Here is a 23,895-nt window from a genome sequence, read left to right as displayed (position 1 = left end):
CATAGACATATTGAGAAAATAAAATGTCCAATACATTGCCTAACTGTATTGTGCAGAAGATAAAAAACACATTAGTTCCTGGTTAAAACCAGGAAGTAATGACATCTGGCTGGGTGGGCGGAGCTTTGCTCCCCCATCGCTACCGATTCACCGAACCACCGTCCACAATCGCTACCGGATCACGAGATCCGGTCAGAACCGGGAGCATTTCACCCGTGTGTCAAACAGATGTTTTGCTACAGTTCATAGAATTCCTAGCTAGTATGTCTTACAATGAGAATTCAAAGACTTGTAGTTTTTGGAATAAGTATAAGATACAGAGATTTCATTTTCATATGATTGAGGTGAAAATTTCTAACAACATTCATTTCCTTTTTTCTACATCCAAGAAATGTTTTTTTTTCCAATATGATGCATGCTAAGTATATATTAAGTAAAAGATGATTTCTTATATTTTAAACATGTATTTTAGGGCCAGTTTACTTAATTTTTGAATATTGTTGCTATGGGGACCTCCTGAACTACTTACGAAGCAAAAGAGACACCTTTCACAAAACATGGGCTGAAGTCTTCAGTCAGCACAATTTTAGTTTTTATCACAATTTTCGAGGACAAATCAATTCAAGGTAAATATTAACCATGGTTTAATTGTGATAACTATCTACATTATGCCCAGATGAAGAAACTTTTGCATCATGTGCAAATTTTTGCATCATGTGATCAATCAATTACGGTAACACCATTTCATATCTCAAGTAATTCCTATTTTAGAAGTGTAGCTGTAACAAAACAATACAAAAAATAGAAAAATTCTGATAGCGACAAATATTTACAGCTCAGGGTTGAACTGTAACATCATTGGCACTCTCTAAGCTTTCTTGTTTTCTTGCAGACATTTCATTACTAAACTGGGTAACAATCAGAGCTAGAAGGAAGTGGGGTTTGCTTTTATTTTGTATACTACACTACACTTGATCTTAGCCAAAAGGCCAAGAAGTATACTAGTGGTTTGCTCTGTCAGTGTTGGTGGGAGTAATCTTGGTGGTTCCTTGATTAGGCTGATGTTTACTGTTAGCATGTTTGTCTGAGTTGGTGGTTCCTTGGTTGGGTATTATTTACTTCTTGATTGTTGATATAGTGCTAATCCTGATGTGCTCATCTGGATGTTGATGTTGCTGATGAGTAGATGTTCTGGTCTTTTTGTTTCCTTTTTGGCTTTTTGTTTGTCTCTTTTGAGTGATATGCAGATATTGTTTGTCTCTATGGGCCAATTTGTCTGACTGCCAGGCTTACAGGAATTCACTCGTGTTTTTAAATTTGGCTTGGTCTACGATGGTCACAATTTCCCAGATGAAACTACAGTTCAGTTTGTCCATATGTTGTGAGATTAGGGAGTTTTCATCATGTCTAATGACTACTAGTGAATATTCATGGATATGTTCTGCTAGTTTTCTAACTATATGGCATCACCATAACAGAGAAACCAACTAAAGCCCTCCAAAACTTCCTAAGTACACCAAAATACCCAGCAGCCCTAGAGTACTGAATCCAGTTTTGGACACCACGCTATAAAAAAGTTGTTGAGACTCTAGAAAAAGTTCAGAGAATGGTTACAGGAACTGGGCATGGCTAGTCTAGTGAAGAGAAGGACCAAGGGAGACATGATAGCAGTGTTCCAATATTTGAGTGGCTGCCACAGAGAGGAAGGGATCAAGCTATTTTCCAAGGCACTGAAGGCCAGACAAGAAATAATGGATGGAAACTGATCAAGGAGAGATTCAACCTAGAAATAAGGAGAAATTTTCTGACAAGTGAAAACAAGCAACCAATGGAACAGCTTGCCTTTGGAAGTTGTGGGAGCTTCATCACTGGAGGCTTTCAAGAAGAGATTGGACTGACATTTGTTAGAAATGGTGTAGGGTCTCCTGCTTTGGCAGGGGGTTGGACTAGATGACCTACAAGGTCCCTTCCAACTCTGTTAATCTAATCTAATCTAAGAGAAAACAGCAGCCCCTTAAAGAGTCATCTACAACATAGTGTTAAGAACTATAACACTATAACAACTACTATGCAGGACAGACAGAAGGCTAGTAGAGCTGACAGGGTAAGCCTTTAGTATATAAAATGAACACAAACTCTACTCCCTTCTAGCAATGACGATGTTACCTAGTTTGGTAATGAAATCTCTGCAAGAAAATAATCAAGGTCAGAGAGCACCAGGAGGACTCCGTAGAAAGATGCATCGTGCATTACCAAAAATTGCTGGTGACAGTGAATCTTATTTCCAAACCCACATTACCCTACAAGTTCAGAAGAAATACAACAGATGGGAATATTATCACAATCAATTTACTCTTAATAATTTTTTTGAAGCTGCAATAGTTGACAGGCCTTTGATCATAAGCTGCAGGAAGAATGTGGCCAGACAGGTGACGGTAAAATTCAGGCAGATAACAAAGAAAACTATAAGCACTGGCAAACTAAATTTGATATTAACTGTTTGAAAATATTGAGAAAAATCTCCCTCAGTAACACTTTAATCAGACTAAGCTAAATTTTAAGTATGATGTTTTGTATGAAGCATCAATTAACTCCTCAATGTAAGAGAAGTCTGGGGACATTGTGTGAGCTTCCCAGTCATGCAATTTTATCTGACCCATGCCTCTGTTCAGAAGTCCAGATGTCCTTTTACAGTCCCTGCCATTATTTTCATGTAGTTCATAGGGCCACCTAGTCTAATACAGTTTCAGAACTGCATTTTGATAGAGAAGTCCCACATGAGACTGGTTGGTTTCATTCTGCTGTACATTGTCTGATTAGAAACTGTCACAGATCCTCATTTAAAAGGTTTGGTCACTTAAAATGAATACAATAATAGTGAATTCCATGTTGTAGGTGGTAACATTTTGATTAAGCATGATTACACTCCAAATTTGTTTACAAAAACAATGCATTATTATCAAAGTTTCAGTACAAATTTATTACATTTATTATTTCATAATCAAGCTGTGTTTGTCCTTATTGTTATATTAGATGCTTTAACAAATTCTTTCTTTCTAAGTGTACCCCTTATCTCCAGAAATGGAATCATGCTAACAAAAGGATCTTACCTACCAGCTGGCCAAATGGATCAGTCACACGCAAAACAAGACTTAGATGTGATCTCTAAAACATATGGAAGTGCCCTGATTTCAGAGGAAGGTAAGAGGTTATAAAAATTGTTGTAGAAATTAGAGGTGGGCAGAAAGAAGTTTGGAACTGACATAAGATGTGCTTTCTCTGTGGTGCGGTAGCCTAGAGGTGAAGCTCTTGCCTCACAATCAGGAGGCTGTGAGTTCGATCCTAGGTAGAAGCAGATATTTCTCTCTCTGGACACACTGAGAATATATCTGCCGAACAAAACTCTGCATTGGCGACAGGAAGAGCATCCAGCCATTAAAACACTTTGCTAGCTCCATTCAGTTGCCCAGACTACACCCCGCAAGGGATTGTGGGGCTGTTAAAGGAAGATGATGATGATGATAAGGTGCCTTTCTCTAAAAAGTCTTAGCAATAGAATCAGTGAAAGCTGGCATGGACCATCTTTTTTCAGAAGCCTTAAAACAAAAAGACTGAGTTAGTACATGCTAGGACTTTTCAAGTACCTAAAGAGATATCACACTGATGAAAACTGAAGATGATTTAATCAAGCAGAAAACGCACAACCATCTGCTTTAATTTTTATTTCTGCACTGAGCAAAATTTTTTACTACCGGTTCTGTGGGCTTGGTGGGCATGGCAGGAAAAGGATACTGTAAAATCTCCATTCCCTCCCCACTCCAGGGGAAGGATACTACAAAATCCTCATTCCCTCCCGATCAGCTGGGACTTGGGAGGCAGAGAATAGATGGGGGCGGGGCCAGTCAGAGGTGGTATTTATCAGTCCTCCGAACTACTCAAAATTTCCGCTACCGGTTCTCCAGAACTGGTCAGAACCTGCTGAATGCCACCTCTGCTAGATATAATCTAAAAGGAAGCTTCCAACAGAATCAATTCTGTAATTCTGATTTATATCTCAATAGAGAACAGAGGCACCCACTTTCCTCTTTCTTAAGTTCATCGGCATCCCATGATTATCTCATACCTTTTTGTTCTCTCTTAAAGAAATCAAAAGAGAAAGCACGGTATTGGTAGGGCCAATTTTTAATCTTAATAGAGATATGGAGTGGCGTTTATCCAAAATAGGAAGTTCACAAACCGCATGCAAGTTCTGAATGCTGTTTGTCTACTTCTCTCAACCCTCCAAGTGCTATAATGCAGCAATAAACTATCAGGCAATCTCCTGGCCCTCTGCCCCTAAAAGAATAACGTATTTGTTCTTTTGAAGATGAAATCCCAACTCATAAAAAAAGAGAGGGCGCGCAACTAAAAATCCCAGCTCCATCTCTCCAGTGAAATACCATGTCGTTGCCTTGTGAGTCTTAGCCATCCATAAGATGGCATCTGCTACCCAAACACTGTCTGCTTCTGAACAGCATCAATACTATTCTATTTACATTCTATGCTTTGTGCTTCAGTCTCTCACTAATACATGCAATTAACTATTTTATTTGCAATGATGGTTGCTAGTGCATAGGAAAGAATGCAATATATTGAAAGTGAAGGGTTCTGGAGGCCACATAACAAAATTAAAAATATAGTTGTCCTTCTTTCTACTTGAGAAATCAGCCAATCACCATTTTTCATTTGCAGATGCAATGAAATATGTGAACAGGAGACTAGATGTTGACGAAAGCCTCAATATATTGACTTTTGAAGACCTTCTCTGCTTCTCATATCAAGTTGCCAGAGGAATGGAGTTTCTGGAATCAAAATCAGTAAGATTGTGCTGTAAAAAATAGTGCTGAATAGTAAAGATTACTGAGGTGGGGAATGCTCTACTATCTAAATTCATCACTAGTTAGATATTTGAGATCAATCTGGTTGAATACTAGAATTATTAGTATTAGAATTTTTCTAGGAAAGAAAAATGTCACTTATATAAAGTATATGTCATTGTTTGGGGTTAGATTTTTATGTGGTACTCTCTGAGCTTGGTTGTTTGCTTGCAGACATCTTATTAGCCAACTATGTAATAACATCAGTGTGCAATTTGATTTCCAAATTTTTAAAAAAACTTCTTTATAGTGCTATCTGATAGGTATTTCATCCAGATTAAAATTGGGCAAAGAAGTTATGTGGAGAGAGAGAGAGGTTTTCCAGTAGGGAAAATCTGTTCTTGACAATCTGAACTGGGAACAGGCTTGTAATGTGATTAAAACTGTGCTTAAAGGTCACATTTAATTTATGGTGTTTCACTTCTGTATATATGCTTTCTGGGCAGGTAATATTCACTGTCTATTTTATGCCAGTGTTTTTCAACATCAACAACTTAAAGATGTGAAGATTAATTTATCAGTTTAAGACATCCTAACATCTTAAAGTTGCTGAGGTTGAAAAATACTGCTTTATAGAGTGCTTAAATTGGTAAATAAATGCATAAAACCTACTTCCAAGCAATGGGCATTCTGGGTTTATGTATTTAAAGGACAAAAACTGTTTGCTATCAGTCTCGCTCCTTTCCTTGCTTAGTGGAAAGAAGAAAAATGAATCCGGTTGGTTTCTTGGAGACCCACAGTTCATATTGAAGCATAATTCCAGGATATTGTCCGTTGTTAACTGCCCTTTCTTACATCTTAGGAAACATTTTTAAAATCACGGAAAGAAATGTTTGTATTCACTCCATCTTAGATTTTTTGTGTAATGTTTCGTTTTAACCTTTTGGCCTCTGCGTTATTATATTTTTAAAGTTCTCACTTTAAAAGTAAAGTGTTCTTTATTTTACTTTATTTTACTTCTCACACTTCATAAAGAAAACTTACTACACTTTATTTAATGGCTTTCAGCATACTGTATTATTTCAGTGGAAAAAGACATTTTTAAAAAAGCAGTCAGAGAATTAAATTCTGTCCTCTGTACACTTCTCTCTCTTGACAGTGTGTTCACAGAGATCTAGCAGCCAGGAATATACTAGTCACCTATGGGAAAGTGGCCAAAATATGTGACTTTGGACTTGCCAGGGATATAATGAATGATTCAAACTATGTTGTCAGAGGAAATGTAAGTTGGTGTTTATTGTAGATCATGGTCCTCAATGTTTTCTGTGAAAGATCTGAAAGTAAAAACGAAATTACTACTAATATCTTGTGCAGCCAAATCCAGGTTCAGACAGGTGATAATATGACAAATTTCTTTTCCAACTTCAGTTGGTTGGCTGGATAGAAATGTGGTGTGTGTGCTTTCAAGTCCATTTTTGCTGCCTAAGCAAGTCCCTGCAGTTTTCTTGGCAAGGTTTCAAAAGTAATTTGCCCTTCCCTTCTTCCTAGAGCTGAGAGAGAGTGACTGGCCCAAGGTCACCCAGCCAGCTTTCATGCCTAAGGCAGGACTAGAACTCACAGTTTCCTGATTTATAGCCTGGAGTCTTAATCATTGCACCAAACACTTATAATCACAGCACAGTTTCAGCTACAAATTGCATTTCTATATCTCCACAACTTTACTATTTACTATTGGTGAGTGTCTGAATTAGTTGCTGCGTTTTCATGGCAGCATCTTGAGAAGCAAATGTCTATGGAGATTCTCAGTCATTCCCAAACATCTGGTTGTCCCAAAGGTGCTTTTTCAAGAGGCAACTGGACCTTCTGGTTTTTCTTTGAAGACGTTTCACTTCTCATCCAAGAAGCTTCTTCAGCTGTCTTTGTGCCTATGGTGGGACTAGAACTTATGATCTTCTCTTTTCTAGCCTGATGCCTTTTTTATTTTTATTTTTATTTACATTTATATCCCGCCCTTTTCCGAAGACTCAGGGCGGCTTACAGTGTATAAGGCAATAGTCTCATTCTATTTGTATATTTACAAAGTCAACTTATTGCCCCCCCAACAATCTGGGTCCTCATTTTACCTATCTTATAAAGGATGGAAGGCTGAGTCAACCTTGGGCCGGGCTTGAACCTGCAGTAATTGCAGGCTATTGTGTTCTAATAACAGGCTCCTAACAGCCTGAGCTATCCACGACCCTTAACCACTACACCAAACTGGCACTACAAAAAATAGAGATAGCTGCTTGAATCTTAATTATCTTGTAAGCACGGAAGAAGAGCTTGCTCCTAACTTCTGAGATCCTGTATCCCATAGAAATCAATCAGGTATCAGTGAGAGTAGAATTGATAATCCCTTATTTGGTCGTCAACCACCATATACTATTCTCTGTACATGTCATTTCATTCCCTTGCATAAAAATTGGAGATTTCCAATATGGAAAGCACTTCCACATCAGAAATTCTTAGGTTGTATGTATACTGCCTTCTCAGCTTTACACATATGCCCAAATTTATTTTATTACAGATATCACAGCAAGAATGCAAAATTGTTGGGTGTGGGTTTTTAAAAAAAATAAGATTATTAAGTTTAAAGCCGCCTTGGTTTTGCTAAGGTTCCTTCAGAGACAAGGAAATAGTGGTTGAACTGCAGTTCAACATTGCATGATTGATGTTGGGGAATTGCCACTTAGAAACCTCTGAGATCTACAGATTCTCCATCCCCGAGAAATCAGCCAAAAGTTGGTACTCAACTTTTTCAATAGTTCCATGTGGGGAATGATATATTGTGTTGAAAGAGAAACCAATTCAACTGCATATGTATATTAAAGAGTCTTATGGCACTTTAAAGACTACTATATTTGTTGCTAGCTGGTAACCCAGTGTTGCCCGGGTATTTATAGATGTTGATATTTATAGATGTTGCAGGGACATGCTGAGGAATTTGGAAGATATCTGCACGATAAAATCACTCAGATCCAGGACGGGCTGGATGCTGATTGGGTGGATTCAGACAGGATGACGGAGGCAGGTGTTGAGAATATTGTTTGGGTGGCGTTTGACTCTGTGACTCCTGATGACATGGACAGGATACTGGGAGGGTTGAATGCTACCACATGTTTATTGGACCCATGTCCCTCCTGGTTGGTGCTGGCCACCCAGGAGGTTACATGAGGCTGGCTCCAGGGAATTATTAGTGCTTCTTTGATGGAGGGAGTCTTCCCAGCTGCCTTGAAAGAGGCGGTGGTGAGACCCCTCCTTAAGAAGCCTTCCCTGGACCCAGCTATTTTGGCTAATTATCGTCCTGTCTCCAACCTTTGCTTTGTGGCGAAGGTTGTTGAGAGTGTGGTGGCATGGCAGCTTCCCCAGTACCTGGAAGAAATGGTCTATCTAGACCCGTGCCAGTCCGGCTTCAGGTCTGGGTATAGCACAGAGACGGCTTTGGTCGCGTTGGTTGATGATCTCTGGAGGGCACGGGACAGGGGTTGTTCCTCTGTCCTTATCCTGTTGGATCTGTCAGCGGCTTTTGATACCATCGACCATGGTATCTTGCTGCGACGGTTGGAGGGTTTGGGAGTGGGGGGCACCGTTTTTCGGTGGTTCTCCTCCTACCTCTCCGACTGTTCGCAGACGGTGTTGACAGGAGGGCAGAGGTCAACTGCTAGGCAACTCACTTGTGGGGTTCCGCAGGGGTCGATCCTCTCACCTATCCTGTTCAACATCTATATGAAGCCGCTGGGGGAGATCATCCGTGGTTTCGGGGTGAGTTGTCAACTATACGCTGACGACACTCAGCTGTACATTTCCACCCCGAACCACCCCAACGAAGCCGTTGATGTGATGACCCGGTGCCTTGAGGCCGTTCGGGTCTGGATGGGGACAAACAGACTCCGACTCAACCCATCCAAGACAGATTGGCTGTGGATACCAGCGTCCCGGCACAGTCAATTAACTCCATCTTTGACTGTGGGGGGCGAATCGCTGGCCCACAGGGAATCGGTGCGCAATTTAGGCGTTCTCCTGGATACATGGCTGTCTTTAGAAAAACATCTGATGGCCGTCACCAGGGGAGCTTTTTATCAGGTTCGCCTGATTCGCCAATTGCGCCCTTTCCTGGATCGGGACTCGTTATGTACAGTCACTCATGCCCTCGTTACTTCCCGTCTGGATTACTGCAATGCTCTCTACATGGGGCTCCCCTTGAAGAGCACCAGGAGGCTCCAACTGGTACAGAATGCAGCCGTGCGGGGGATTGAGGGAGCTCCTTGTAGCTCCCAAGTAACAGCTCTCCTGCGCAGGCTGCATTGGTTGCCGGTGGTCTTCCGGGTGCGATTCAAGGTTCTGGTTATCATCTTTAAAGCGCTCCATGGCATGGGACCGGGATATTTACGGGACCGCCTACTGCCGTCAGTAACCTCCCATCGACCTGTGCGCTCCCACAGAGAGGGCCTCCTCAGGGTGCCGTCAGCCAGACAATGTCGGCTGGTGACCCCCAGGGGGAGAGCGTTCTCTGTGGGAGCTCCGGCCCTGTGGAATGAACTACCAGTGGAGCTACGCCTTCTCCCTGATATTCGGACCTTTAAGCACGAGCTCAAAACCTTCTTTTTTCACCAAGCAGAGCTGGCCTAATGATACAGTTTTAAATTGAATGTTTTAATGGGATTTTAAGGGAATTAATTTTATTTTACTATTTTTACTCAGATATTTTTAATTCTTCAGCTTACTGAATTAGATTTTTAATCATTTATTGTATTTTAAAGTTTTTGATATTTTATTTCTCCCTGAGTCTTTGGAGAAGGGCGGTATAAAAATACGAATAATAAATAAATAATAAATAAATAAATTGAAGCCTTTGTCTGACAGGGAGCCATTCTTCCCCCTACTCCCATGCCCATCATCCTTGTCCTCTCCCATCCCCCTCCCATGCGTTCCTCTTTCCCGCCCTGTCTATAATCCTGGCACTTTGCCCCAAATCCATCAGATGCTTTCCCATTGCTCCACTGGACAGAGAACATCACAGCTGCTTTTCCAGAGGAAGCCACAAAGGAATTGACATCACAAACAATTGCCACTCTAGGATGCCGCACTCACTCTCCTTAATGGCTCAGGCATTCCACAGTTATGCTTGAATGCACATACATACCAGGGGTGTCTTACCCATACAGTACTTGTTTCCAGATAGTAAGTCATCTGTGTACCAAGTTTGGTTGAAATTGCTCAAGGCATTCCAAAGTTATGCTGGAACATACATACATACAGCCTTTTTTATATAAATAGATTAAGTTTTCATGGATCACAGGCCATTTCATTAGATTCATGGCATTCAGCCCTGGGGAAGATTATTTGTGCCCATAGCTCTTTTGGTTAGTGGGAGAAATTAGAGTTGTACAAAACAAGGGAGAGGATATTTGATTATTCAAAATCCAAAATCCCAACCTCCAAAAGCAATCCAATGGGAATATTAGAGTACCCATGTAACCAAGAGTATTTTTACCATCTGATGGGATGCCAACAAGAGAGATGATTGTTCCTTAGGGGAAACTTGTTCAGTAACAATGTGATTTTGCAGTGGGTCTCCCTATATGAGATCACTTTGTGGAGAAATGACCTCTCTCTTCTCTGTGTTTTCTTTTTCCAGGCTCGTTTACCTGTCAAATGGATGTCCCCTGAAAGTTTATTTGAAGGGATATACACAATTAAAAGTGATGTCTGGTCTTATGGAATCTTACTCTGGGAAATATTCTCTCTTGGTGGGTTCTGGAATATGTTCCCTAGTTCTCCAGTCCGAGATTTAACAGAACTATGTTTCATTCAGAGATCTAAGCAACCTAGAACAATGTCTTTAGAATGTTGTTTCTTGCTAGTAGAGTTCCAAAGTGGGGAATGGGGTGACAGATGTATTTTCATTCTGTAAATTGCCCTATTAGTATAGAAGGAGTGTCTGCATGTGAGTCTTTAACTTCAAGTTGGGTGTTCTTCTGGAATACTTTAGGAGAGACATCTTTTTAAGAAGAAAAACAAATATCCTTTATTCATCCTTTTTCATCCTTTATTCAATTGTCATAAATGTTCTACAGAAGCTCTTGGCAATGTCTTTGTTAACCACTTTTGGATTTTCCATTTCTTTTGCTTGTAATATATAACTGAATAGTCATTTCCCTAAATATCCAAGAAGCATATGCCTGCTCAGTGTGGGTCCCTGTCTTGCTCTCCAGGTTGCAGAATATTTGCAGGAAATGGTCAGAAAGGTCAAAATGGCATGCAACGGAGTAGAGAAAAAAAAAACCAGGCAAAGTTTCAATTGGACTGTTGTGGTTACCGTTTTGACTTTTCGGACCACACCCTGCAGACATCTCTGCAAGGTTATGCAAATTAAGAAAGCTTCTCCAATGAAGCTTACTTCAAACATTAATTCTTTTCTTTGCCACTTTTTTTTCTTTAGGTGTCAATCCTTACCCCGGAATGCAAGTTAATGAGAAATTCTACAAGCTTATTCAAAACGGATTTAAGATGGACCGTCCATTTTATGCTACGGAAGAAATGTATGTTCTGGGTATAAAGGTTAGGGTGGGACTCCCCAGAGTATATTGTAAGAAGACACATAGCCCCTGCTCTCATTTCCTTGCTTATAACTACACTGTTATCTATGACTTTCTTGGACTACCTTTGGACACAGACAAGCATTGTGCAGTATAAATCAATTTATAAATAAATCAATTTATTGGCCAAGTGTGATTGGACACACAAGGAATTTGTCTTGGTGCATATGCTCTCAGTGTACATAAAAGAAAAGATACGTTCATCAAGGTACAACATTTACAACACAATTGTAGTCATATAGGCCAAAAAAATTAACCTTTAAAAGAGGATAGAGGTGATTGGCCTTGATGATTTGGGGTGTTTTTGTGGAAAACTATAAAGGTATTTCTACACAAGAGTCCTGCATTGCCTCGACTCAGCTCTCTGTTCCCACAATATAGGTAAGTCCTCAACTTATAACCAACCCAAAAAAGAGGTCTTATGACTGGATTTGAAGTTCTGATAGTTGGATCTCCGTGGTTACATGACCAAATTTCAAGGGCTTTGCAACCCAGCCATATATGCATCTGTTTGCAGCAAACATAACATGTCATCCTACATTTTGTTAAGGGATAATTTTAGTATATCAATTATGTTTAAAAACTTGTGCCACAACATTACTTCTGAAATGATGGGCCTATAGTGGAGATTGCCACTCAGTTTAAACTATCATCTGCACCAGATAAAAATGCCTAATACATAATTTGTAGAAATAGATTTAGGACATAAATATTTGCAAGATACAACTAAGACAATTCAATCAGAAAGGGAATACTTAAGATTGTAGATACGTTTCGATCAAAAATGCATCTCCAGTTATCACTCAGATCCATTTCAATCCCCATCACTATATGCAATTATTAGACCATACTAGTCCATCAACAGCTGGATTACAGCAGGTCCTAACAGCATACGTATTGTAAAATTTAAAGCATAATATTAATTTTCAATTTTCTGCTTTTTGATGCTTCCTATTTGTAAACATTTATCAATTCTATATAAAATTGATGTTCTTCATATTCTAGGTTCTTTTGACTCTGCATAATACCACAATATCTGTGACATATCTATGTCTCCTTGGTTTTATCAGTTAGAAAATACTGAGTATTTTTCCTCTCCCTTCTTTTATCTTGTTTTTGCAGATACTTATTACTGTGTTCCTGCTGGGCTTTGGACTCCAGAAAAAGACCATCCTTTTCGCAGCTGCTTTCCCTTCTGGCATGCCAGCTGGCTGAGGCAGAAGGAACAGTAAGTGAGCCTTACAAACAAGCCATTTTCCCCCATTCTAGGCTTGCACCGTATTTATTGGCACACATACCAGGGGACTATGAACAATATCCTTGCTGCTGATTCTTTTTAGAAAGAGTAATCTTTTCTTGGGATGAAGGATGCTAGGAATCCAATCTTTTTCCTAGTTGTTTAAGAAGGTCTCAAGATAAATTGTAATTGCTCTTCCTCCTTCCTTCCTTCCTTCCTTCCTTCCTTCCTTCCTTCCTTCCTTCCTTCCTTCCTTCCTTCCTTCCTTCCTTCCTTCCTGTTGACATTGGTAGTTCAAAATTTTTCTCTGTTCCATGGTTTGGGAGACAATACAATCTAAGCATCTTTTCCAATAGTTCCAATATGTAGGAAATGAGAGATGATGATGGAACAGAAGGCAAACCTGACCAGCCCCCAAATGCATCAAGGAATTACTGGTTAACTAATTGATACCATGACAACATATTCCCTATATGTGCACCAGAAAAGGCTGCATTGGGCGGGGGGTGGGGGTGGGAATGACCTGTCCAGCAGGTGAGAATAAAGATGAGGGACCAAAAGAGAAATTGGATGTTGCTTTACAAAAACCTTCTGCCCCAACACATATTCTTAAAATTTTCCCACACCTCAGCAAGAGAAACGACATGTAAAATACTGAAAAGAGCTATATAATGTTGTTCTATTAATAATGATGGTGTTAATTTTGCTATTTGTGTTCACATCCTATAATTTAGGCATGCTGGACAGATCGTACTGATACCTCTAAGCACGTTTCCAGTTCCAAATGCAACCCTTATGGGACGGGAGAAGCAGAGCTCACTATTCCTCTGTTGGATGAAGATATTGCAAGGGAAAAATAAAGCAGACTTTTTAATATATTATTTTACAAACTAAACCACATAAGCTGAAGGAAATCAAAAGAGATTACTCTGCCTTCCTTAAAGGGTCTAATTTGCTGCTATTGCCACTGAATTGTTCATATCAGTTTTATCCACTTTGCTTCTCAGCTGAAATTTGGTACGGGTCTCCTTCCATTTTATTAACAGAATGGAAGATCTTCAAGCCTCATTTTCAAGCATGGTTGACTCAGAAGTTGTTGCTGAATTTCTTTCAAAATTATATGCATCTCTAAAGTCAAAGTCTACATTCCAGATCTTTGTATTTCAAGCAGATGCAAACAGTAAAATCATATCCATATATTTTGCAATTGAAGTTCCCAAACATGAATGTATTATAGCCTGAGCTTAACTCACACAGTTCAGCTAGCTGCACTTATATTATATCCTCACTAAATATAAAACCAAAGGGTTATATCAGCTATCAGAAGGACAATCATATAGATATGGATATTTATGGAAATAGTGAATTTGGGTAGATTACAGGGGTAAAATCCAGCAGGTTCTGACAGGTTCTGGAGAACCAGTAACGGAAATTTTGAGCAGTTCGGAGAACCGCCAGCGGAAATTTTGAGTAGTTCAGAGAACTGGCAAATGCAACTTCTGGCTGGCCCCAGAGTGAGGTGGGAATGGAGATTTTGCAATATCCTTCCCCTAGGAGTGGGGAGGGAATGGCGATTTTATAGTATCCTTCCCCTGGAGTGGGGTGGGAATGGAGATTTTGCAATATTCTTCCCCTGCCGCACCCACCAAGCCATACCATGCCCACCAAGCCACGCCCACAGAACCGGTAGTAAAAAAATTGGATTTCACCACTGGTAGATTATCCCTGAATGTCCCTCAGACTACAGACTTTTTAATACTATTTCCCAAAGACGTTAAAGATAAAAGGTTTCATTGGGCATAAAATACTGGAATTATAGATATATTGCTACTGAGATTGATAAAATCCAGAAAAACAATATTTGGGGCAGAAATGCAAGAAAATTCCAAATGAAATTGGAACAGGAGCATCCAAATTTTGGGAGCTAAAATTTGTTCAGAATTTTAACTGCAGGCACTATTACAAAACACAGCAGCTGCTATACATTAGATGTGGTCCATCACAAAGCACCTATTGAAAGAAACCTAATTAGGGTGCTTCTTACCATTCTTTCCAAGACCTCCTACATACTATCCCCCACCACTTATTCTTTCTTCAGTCAACCACCATTTTTATTTACAACTTAATGTAAGTTCTTATAAAGCTCAGAAACTTAATTACAAATTATACAGATGGTGAAAGATGGGGGGCTTGTTTTTGGCATGCCAGCAGCAAATCGGGGAACAGGCAGGCTGGTAGAGGATTTGGGGAAAGCTAGGTTTAGAGCATCGAAATAACTTCATAAAAAATATAACTACTTGGCCACATTCATAAAAAGCAGGGGAACATATTCTTCAAAAGCAGCAAGAAAAGCTCTGGGAATGCTGCGTACAGAACAAAGAAAGGGGTGATGTACTAAGTACAAATTAATGCATTCCCCCCACCTCTCTGCTTTAAATAAAAGGCCGGGCAGGAGAAAATCTACAAAAGACTTGTTGAGTATGCAAGCATAGCAGGAAAGAAAGAGAATTAAAAATGCTAACTTAGATTGTCCAGTCCACTATAAACTCCAATGAACTGGATCCAGAGCTAGAATTGTAAACTTAATAGAAGTTAGCTGCTTTATAATTCACAATTAACATGTGACATTAGTTGATAGGTGAGTCAATGGCTGCATTCACCCTATACAAGTAATCTGTTCTGGTGTTATTCTAAAGTAAATACCTAGTGAGCCAGCAACAGATGATCAGGGGCATTCTAGACAAATAGGGAACAGCCATTTAACAATTCACAACCCTGGGGGGAATAATCAAATACTAAAATATTTGCTGACTACTAAAATCAATTTGTTCTCCACAATTATCTTCAGCATTAAGGACTGTATTAAATGATTATCTGAATATTTGATAGCAGTTTATGCTTATGCTTGATAATGAATGTGTAGCAATATTCGACAGCAATGTGCAACTGAATTACTGCAGTATTGAATTATCTCTTACAGTTGCCATGCAGTTGATTTCAATGTGTGCTTGTATATACCTTTTGTGCCTGCCAAAATCAAAAGATGCTATCGCCCTTAAATTTTTATGGCCATGTCAATTCCAGGTTTCAGTCTTCACCTTTGAAAATGGTTTGGGGATTAAGGCAAATTTATAAGTTATTTTTTAAAGTTTACTTTCATTACAATAAACATTGGGGCTGGAACATAAATCAAAGGATATGAGTCTTCTTCTTTTTGATGAGACAATGACAGGTTATTGTTGGAAACTTGACAGAGCAGGAAATTGATTTTATGTATGCATTCCCGCTTCAGTGTAATAGCAATAGTAACAGCACTTAGATTTATATACCTCTTCATAGTGCTTTATAGTCCTCTCTAAGCGGTTTACAGAGTCAGCATGTTTCTCCACAACAATCAGGGTCCTCATTTTATTGACTTTGGAAGGATGGAAGGCTGAGTCAATGAGAATCAAACTGCCAAACTGCTGGCAATCGGCAGTCAGCAGAATTAGGCTGCAATACCTATTCTAACCTCTGTGCCACCACAACTCATAAGTCATAACTAAATTAAATGTGTGGCTCTCTTCTGATGCCACTGCTGTCTATGAAAATGTTCATAAAGTGCCAATTAAATATAGCAGGATGCATAAATTACTCTGTGGATTCTGAATAGAAACTTGCTGTATTGCCTCTATAATATCTATTTGTACTTTTTGTGTTGCCTCTATAATATCTATTTGCAATTAATGTGTGATCTTTGGTAAAGATGTTCATTATGATCAAATAATTTAATTCTAGATCCTTTATTTAATAGGTATTGTGTGAAATTGTTTTAAACTCAGTTTCCACAGTTATGTTAAATAAATTCAGATCTATTCTTTCTTTATTTTGAGCAGAAATGCTCATTTTATTCTGATTACCTATTTGTTCTGACAGTTTTACACAAATATTGCTGCTGCTTTGGGCTGATTTTACCTGATTAATTATTATTTACTATGCTTTTTATATTTTCAATTGTACACACTTTTCAGAAAAGAAGTGCATAGTTTTTAACAAGCCAATATGTTTTTACAGACTTTTTGAAATCTAGGATGACAAAAAATACATTGACAATAAAGATGATCTTTATTGTGGCTTATTTGTCACATTTTTTGAAAAACAATTGGAGGAATAATGAAAAACCGTGATGACCATAGGAAAATTATGATATATACATGCATTCTAGACCCAAATATTTCATTAAAAGGAATGTCATCCCTGGACTGACAATGGACTGTTTCAGGTGATTTCCATTGTTTCAAGGACTAAATGGCTCCTGCGGAAGCATGAGCCCAGATTCACAAGGGTGCTAATCAGTTCATCCCATATTTTTAGTTGCTCATTATTTTTTATTCTATAACTTTGATCAGAAACTTTCCCAAATGACTGATCATAAGCTTGGTGGGATGGTTGCAAGGTTCATTTACACTGCTCTCTATTGCTTTATTGTGCAGCACTCCATTACTTATGCAACCTGTACCTGTCATTTAACTAACAAGCACCATTGAATAACATAGAGCAGGGGTCCCACGGACTGGCACCAATCCACAGCATGTCAGAAACCAGGCTGTGCCAACAAGCAAAGCCCCTTTTGCAGAATGCAGACAGCACAAGAAACCGTGACCCCCTCTGGTCCATGGAAAAACCTCTCTCCACAGAACCAGTGTCCAAAAGGTTGGGGACTGCTTATGTAGAGCAAAGTGAATAGGAACAATAAAGAAGGGAAGAGCAATACTGCAACCAAGTTACTGCAGTTAATCCCACCAGAAAGTAATCCTTGGACTACACAAAAACAATGCTCCCTCAAGTAATAAAAAGAGCAACAATACGCAAAACCCATTGTTAGCAAAACAGTGGAACAACTTTAACACATTTATTTGAGACACCTTTGTTCCTGTTTCTATAACACAGATTTTCAAATATGCATTAAATCTGATTTTAAAAATTAGGTCTAACTTCTTTTTCAGAGAAGTACTGTGCCTGGGTAGGTAAGCAGCTGCATCATGCCTGGTTAACACATTCCAGGCAGATGCTTTTGCAAAATCCAGATGCCTAGTCTTCCCTATAGCCAAAGACAAAATGGCCTGGAGGTCAGTGCCCAGTGCCCAAGGGAAAGGGGGCATACTTGCAGCAGCCTAAACTGGCCAATAGGAGTTGGGCAGATCCAAATTTGTAAATGCACCATCAACAAGTCATTGATGAGTTGTTGGTTGTAGATCATGTCTCATGATTTGTACTGGGGGTTGGGGGTGGTGGTGGAAGGAAATACTCCTTTAAATTGGAAGCATTAAACACAAACTGAAGTTGCCTCCCTAATGGTCTGGAGACAAGACACAGGCAACGTGATATATGGCCACCCTTTAGAAAGCTTAGCATGATACCTTGGTGAGAACTGAAAGTGAGTCTGGTATTGTATTAGGCACATTCTATCCAGCCTGCACAGGTGGCTCAATGGCTAAGCTAAGACACTGAGCTTGTCGATTGAAAGGTTAGCAGTTTAGCGGTTCGAATCCCTAGTGCTGCATAATGAGGTGAGCTCCTGTTACTTGTCCCAGCTTCTGCCAACCTTGCAGTTCGAAAGCACGTAAATAATGCAAGTAGGAAAATAGGGATCACCTTTGGTAGGAAGGTAACAGCGTTCCATGCGCCTTTGGCATTTAGTCATGCTGGCCATATAACCATGGAGATGTCTTCAGACAGCTCTTTGACTTTGAAACGGAGATGAGCACCGCCCGCTAGAGTTGGGAACGACTAGCACATATTTGTGAGGGGAACCTTTACCCTTTTCCAGCCTGCAAAACTTCAGAAAATCACTAGATGGTAAGAAAGTGACACCAAAAAAAACCCCTTTTTATTGTTACCTAACAGCCATCTATAGTTGTACTGCTTACATATGATATGATTTAAATGTCTTCCTAAAAAGAAGAGATTTTAAAAAGAGGGTTTGCAGAAAAAATAATTGCTACCAACCTGTCTTCCATTGAGGACCTGTATACTGCACGAATCAAGAAGAGGGCCGTGAAAATATTTACAGATCCCTCACATCCTGGACATAAACTGTTTCAACTCCTACCCTCAAAACGACGCTATAGAGCACTGCACAACAGAACAACTAGACACAAGAACAGTTTTTTCCCGAAGGCCATCACTCTGCTAAACAAATAATTCCCTCAACACTGTCAGACTATTTACTGAATCTGCACTACTATTAATCTTCTCATAGTTCCCATCACCAATCTCTTTCCACTTATGACTGTATGACTATAACTTTGTTGCTGGCAATCCTTATGATTTATATTGATATATTGACCATCAATTGTGTGGTAAATGTTGTACCTTGATGAAGGTATCTTTTCTTTTATGTACACTGAGAGCATATGCACCAAGACAAATTCCTTGTGTCCAGTCACACTTGGCCAATAAAAATTCTATTCTATTCTATTCTATTCTATTCTATTCTATTCTATTCTATTCTATCTCTTTTGCATTAAATTCTCTGAAAGGTTCCTCCACTTCCATTTCTTGAATAATAAGGTATGGAACACTGAATTTCTCAGTTGTTATTTGGATTTAGCATTTATGCCTAAGCAGAATTTAGAACTCAGGAAGTAATAATCTACAGCACAGATTTTGTAGCTGGTAGAAAAAGCATTTTCATGAAAAGACATGTCCACCAATGACATGTGGCCAATGATGCAATTATAATATGATGAGATATAATATTGAGCTTTCAGCCTTTTTTGACAGGATCTTGGATGCCTAAATGGAGCAAAATATATACTTTTTAAGATTTCAGTAACCTAATGAACTGTTTTGATCCTTATTCTAGTGATAAAGAAAAGGGGGCCATATCACCAAAAATATTATCAGTATTTTCTTCAGAGATAAAACAAAATAATGGAATTGTGAATTGTATTTCTATCTGGTCATTGACCATAATACATGATTTGTCATTGTGGTTGTATACCAAAGAAGCAATGACTCCCTCAATCTTTATCTCAGTAGCTCTTCCTAACACAGTCCCAGCTCTTCCTAATATTTCTTATGTAGTAGATTCATGCAGCAGGAGACTTGAACTAAATTCATTAGTTTTCTTCAGTGCTTGATTGCCACTAGGTGAAAGAGAGCCCAGTTCACTTGTTTTTACACAAACACAAGGTGGTGCTGGAAGATCATTTTTGACAGGTGGAGTTTTGGTTTTTAATTTTTTCTTTTTTTAAGGCTACAGTTATCAGATGTTTGGAAGAAAAATCAGTATTTTGTATATACCTTTCTCTTCCAAAAAGAGTTGTAAAGAGCTAGTTGATTTAAAGGTGGTGGATTTAAAGCATAATAACCCTCATTGGTTTCAAAATTGTGAATGATATGTATAATAATATTATAATATAATATAATATAATATAATATAATATTATATTATATAATATAATATTATATAATATTATATAATATAATATAATACAATACAATACAATACAATACAATACAATACAATACAATACAATATAATATAATATAATAATATAATGCAATGCAATGCAATGCAATGCAATGCAATGCAATAATATTTATTTATTTAGCACATTTCTACACTGCCCACCTCATCTAAGTGACTCTGGAGGTGTACAAGAAAAACATGTCATAGTGCAAAAGAATAAACAAGAACAAATTTAAAATAAGATTTAAAAGGTGGGATTGCAGTATCAAACATTAAAAAGTTAACAAGGGGTAGAAAATACCCTCACAACACCAACTATTCCCATGGTCGCACATCACTCTTTGACCTCCAAGCCAATTGCCAGAATTAACTCTTAACACTCTTTCTGAGTGGTTGTAAAAAAAAATGATTCTATTCTCACTTTATAAATATTATAAATGTTCGTGTTCATAACAGCTTTATAAATATTACGGTAGCAAATTCTAGTTCACCAAATTCCATGGAAGTTCTACTTTGTCTCTAAAATAACAAATTACACTTGTCTTTTAAAGCCATTTATAATAGAATTTTCCACTGGGTAAAGGGATGTCGGACTACAGATTTTGGAATGTCTAAATACTGTTAGCCAGGTATAAATAAGACATGTGGAAGGTTGGGTGGATCGGCTAAAAATGGAAACCTCTTTTGGTTCAAGCAACATAATAATTAGGGAAAAGGAAGCAATAACTTCTTGAAAATGCTCAATACATTTATGCAGCCGTCTGCAACCTTCCACCTCTCCTCTCTTACATGGCATTTTCCAACCAAGGTGGACATTCCAATCACCCAACATCTTCAGTTGAGAGGATGTTAGATCACACTATCAAATCACTGAAGAGTTACAGGTTTGCCATCCTTGATCTTTACAATACTTTCCTTTTCTAAAAAAATTAATTAACTAATTAGGAAAGCTGGGTTTAGATCCCTCCATTTCAAGAAGTTGGAGCAATCTTTCCTAGAATTCTGTTTTTTACAAGATAAAACCCTGTAGGCAAAAAATAGCACATGCAAGTTATAACATAACGTAATAACAGAGTTGGAAGGGACCTTGGAGGTCTTCTAGTCCAACCCCCTGCCCAGGCAGGAAACCCTACACCATCTCAGTCAGATGGTTATCCAACATTTTCTTAAAAATTTCCAGTGTTGGAGCATTCACAACTTCTGCAGGCAAGTTGTTCCACTTATTGATTGTTCTAACTGTCAGGAAATTTCTCCTTAGTTCTAGGTTGTTTCTCTCCTTGATTAGTTTCCATCCATTGTTTCTTGTTCTACCCTCAGGTGCTTTGGAGAATAGTTTGACTCCCTCTTCTTTGTGGCAACCCCTGAGATATTGGAACACTGCTATCATGTCTCCCCTAGTCCTTCTTTTCATTAAACTAGACATACCGAGTTCCTGCAACCGTTCTTCATACGTTTTAGCCTCCAGTCCCCTAATCATATTTGTTGCTCTTCTCTGCACTCTTTCTAGAGTCTCAATATGTTTTTTACATTGTGGCGACCAAAACTGAATGCAATATTCCAAGTGTGGCCTTACCAAGGCATTATAAAGTGGTAGTAACACTTCACGTGATCTTGATTCTATCCCTCTGTTTATGCAGCCCAGAACTGTGTTGGCTTTTTTGGCAGCTGCTGCACACTGCTGGCTCATATCTAAATGGTTGTCCACTAGGACTCCAAGATCCCTCTCACAGTTACTACTATTGAGCAAGGTACCACATATACGATAACTGTGCATTTTGGGTTTTTTGCCTAAATGTAGAACCTTACTTTTTTCACTGTTGAATTTCATTTTGTTAGTTAGCGCCCAGTGTTCAAGTCTGTCAAGATCCTTCTGTATCTTGAGCCTATCTTCTGGAGTGTTGGCTATTCCTGTTAATACAACCTGGAATCCAAATAACCAATAGAGAAGAAAATTAATTCCACCAACTGCAAAAAGCTTAGACAGTGAATGTTAAATAAAGGATAAAATTGGAACAAATGCTTTAATATATTTTCTTATTTGCATTGTTGTGCTACAGAAGCATTCTTTTATATTGATTTCTACTGTTCTCCAAAGAGAAGTTGCTATACCGAAGAGAAGAAATTTGTTAATGAAATTCTAATTGGTGGAGTAGGATAATTCTGCATTTCTTTAATTACAAAGTTGCCAAGATGGGTGAACAAATTATAGCTGTGCACAGAAGATGTGTTGTACCTTAAATAAAATTACTTTTCTAGAAGCCTAAGCAATACCTATAAGTGAGCTGGCTGCCTCATTTCTAGAAAAGTGATTTCTGTGAATGCATAGAAACTGCCTTTTTGAAGCACCTGAAGGAAAAAACAAGAAGGAATGGATGGAAACTAATCAAGGAGAGAATCAGCCTAGACCTAAGGAGAAATTTCCTGAGAGAACAATTCATCAGTGGAATGACTTCCCTCCAGAAGTTGTGGATGCTCCAACACTGGAAGTTTTTAAGAAGAGAGTGGACCAGGGGTGAAATGCTCCTGGTTCAGACCAGGTTGGCCAACCACCTGCCTCCAAACGATGGAGGCAGGTGGTTTGTAGCAAAAATCCCTGACACACACACCCCATGCCCAGCTGAGCTACGCGATCGTCAGAGCCTTTTTTTTTAACTTTTAAAAGCATTTTTTAACAACCTCTTCAGCCGAAGAGGTCATAAAAAATGCTTTTAAAGGGTTAAAACAAGGCTCTGACAATCCCAGCTGAGGTGCCTGATTATCAGAGGCTTTTTTTTTTACTTTTAAAAGCATTTTTTTAAAGGTGAAAAAGCTGAAGCCTGAAGGCAAAAAATAGGGGGTGTAGGCAAAAAATAGGGGGTGTAGGCAAAAAATAGGGGGTGGGGGTTCGTTTGATAGAAAAAGAGAGAGAGAGAGAAAGAGAGAGAGAAAAAACAGAAAGGAAGGAAGGAAGGAAGGAGGGAGGGAGGGAGGGAGGAAAAAGGAGAGGAATGAAGGACTACAAACCTGGCACTAGACCCAGCTTCAGAGGATAATCAAGGGCTGGAAGGGACCTGGAGGTCATCTAATCCAACCCTGCTCCAGCAGGGTTAGTGAGTTTCTGTCTTTTGATCACCCAGTCACATAGCCACACCCACCCAGTCACATGAACCTCCCCACCAAGCCACACCCACCAAGAACCAGTAGGAAAGAAATTTAGATTTCACCACTGGATTGGACAACCAATTGTCCGAAATAGTATAGGGCAGGGGTGTCAAACTCAAGGCCCGGGGGCCAGATCCGGCCCATGGGGAGGTTACATCTGGCCTGCGGGGCTGCCCTGGAAGCAGCAAAGGACTGGCCTGTAGTGCCTCTGCCAGCAAAAATGGAGCTTGGAAAGGCTGCATGCGATCCTCCCAAGCTCCGTTTTCGCTGGCAGAGGTTGCAGGAGGCCATTGCAGCCAAAAATGGAGCTTGGGCAGAGCACTTGGGCCACCACAGGAGCCCCCTGACATGAGTGATGTCGAGCTGGCCATGCCCACCCCAGCCCCCCAAAGTCAACCACAATCCTGATGTGGCCCTCAATGAAATCGAGTTTGACACCCCTGGTGTAGGGTCTCCTGTTTGAGCAGGGGGTTGGCCCTAGAAGATCCCTTCCAAGATCCCTTCCAACTCATTATTCAGTTGGTCAGTTAAGCAAAGTGAAGTGGCATGGACATTTCATGGCTTAGA

At 39.3% G+C, this 23,895-nt stretch overlaps 1 protein-coding gene across 1 annotated transcript in view; it reads left to right on the top strand.

Moving 5' to 3' along the window:
• FLT3 (fms related receptor tyrosine kinase 3) overlaps nt 1-16,773 on the top strand; it is a 64,069-nt gene extending 47,296 nt beyond the window's left edge. Inside the window, exons 17-24 of the mRNA XM_058186601.1 lie at nt 473-626; nt 3,080-3,201; nt 4,732-4,856; nt 6,016-6,138; nt 10,534-10,645; nt 11,338-11,437; nt 12,617-12,722; nt 13,466-16,773. Of these exons, the coding sequence (XP_058042584.1) occupies nt 473-626; nt 3,080-3,201; nt 4,732-4,856; nt 6,016-6,138; nt 10,534-10,645; nt 11,338-11,437; nt 12,617-12,722; nt 13,466-13,591 (968 nt within the window). The 3' untranslated portion in view covers nt 13,592-16,773. The remainder of the gene's footprint in view (nt 1-472; nt 627-3,079; nt 3,202-4,731; nt 4,857-6,015; nt 6,139-10,533; nt 10,646-11,337; nt 11,438-12,616; nt 12,723-13,465) is intronic.
• The last annotated feature ends 7,122 nt before the right edge of the window (nt 16,774-23,895 follow it).

This window comes from Ahaetulla prasina, chromosome 5 (genome assembly GCF_028640845.1).
Source record: "Ahaetulla prasina isolate Xishuangbanna chromosome 5, ASM2864084v1, whole genome shotgun sequence".
In the NCBI taxonomy this organism is placed as follows: Eukaryota; Metazoa; Chordata; class Lepidosauria; order Squamata; family Colubridae; genus Ahaetulla; species Ahaetulla prasina.
This window is presented reverse-complemented; position numbering and strand designations above follow the sequence as displayed.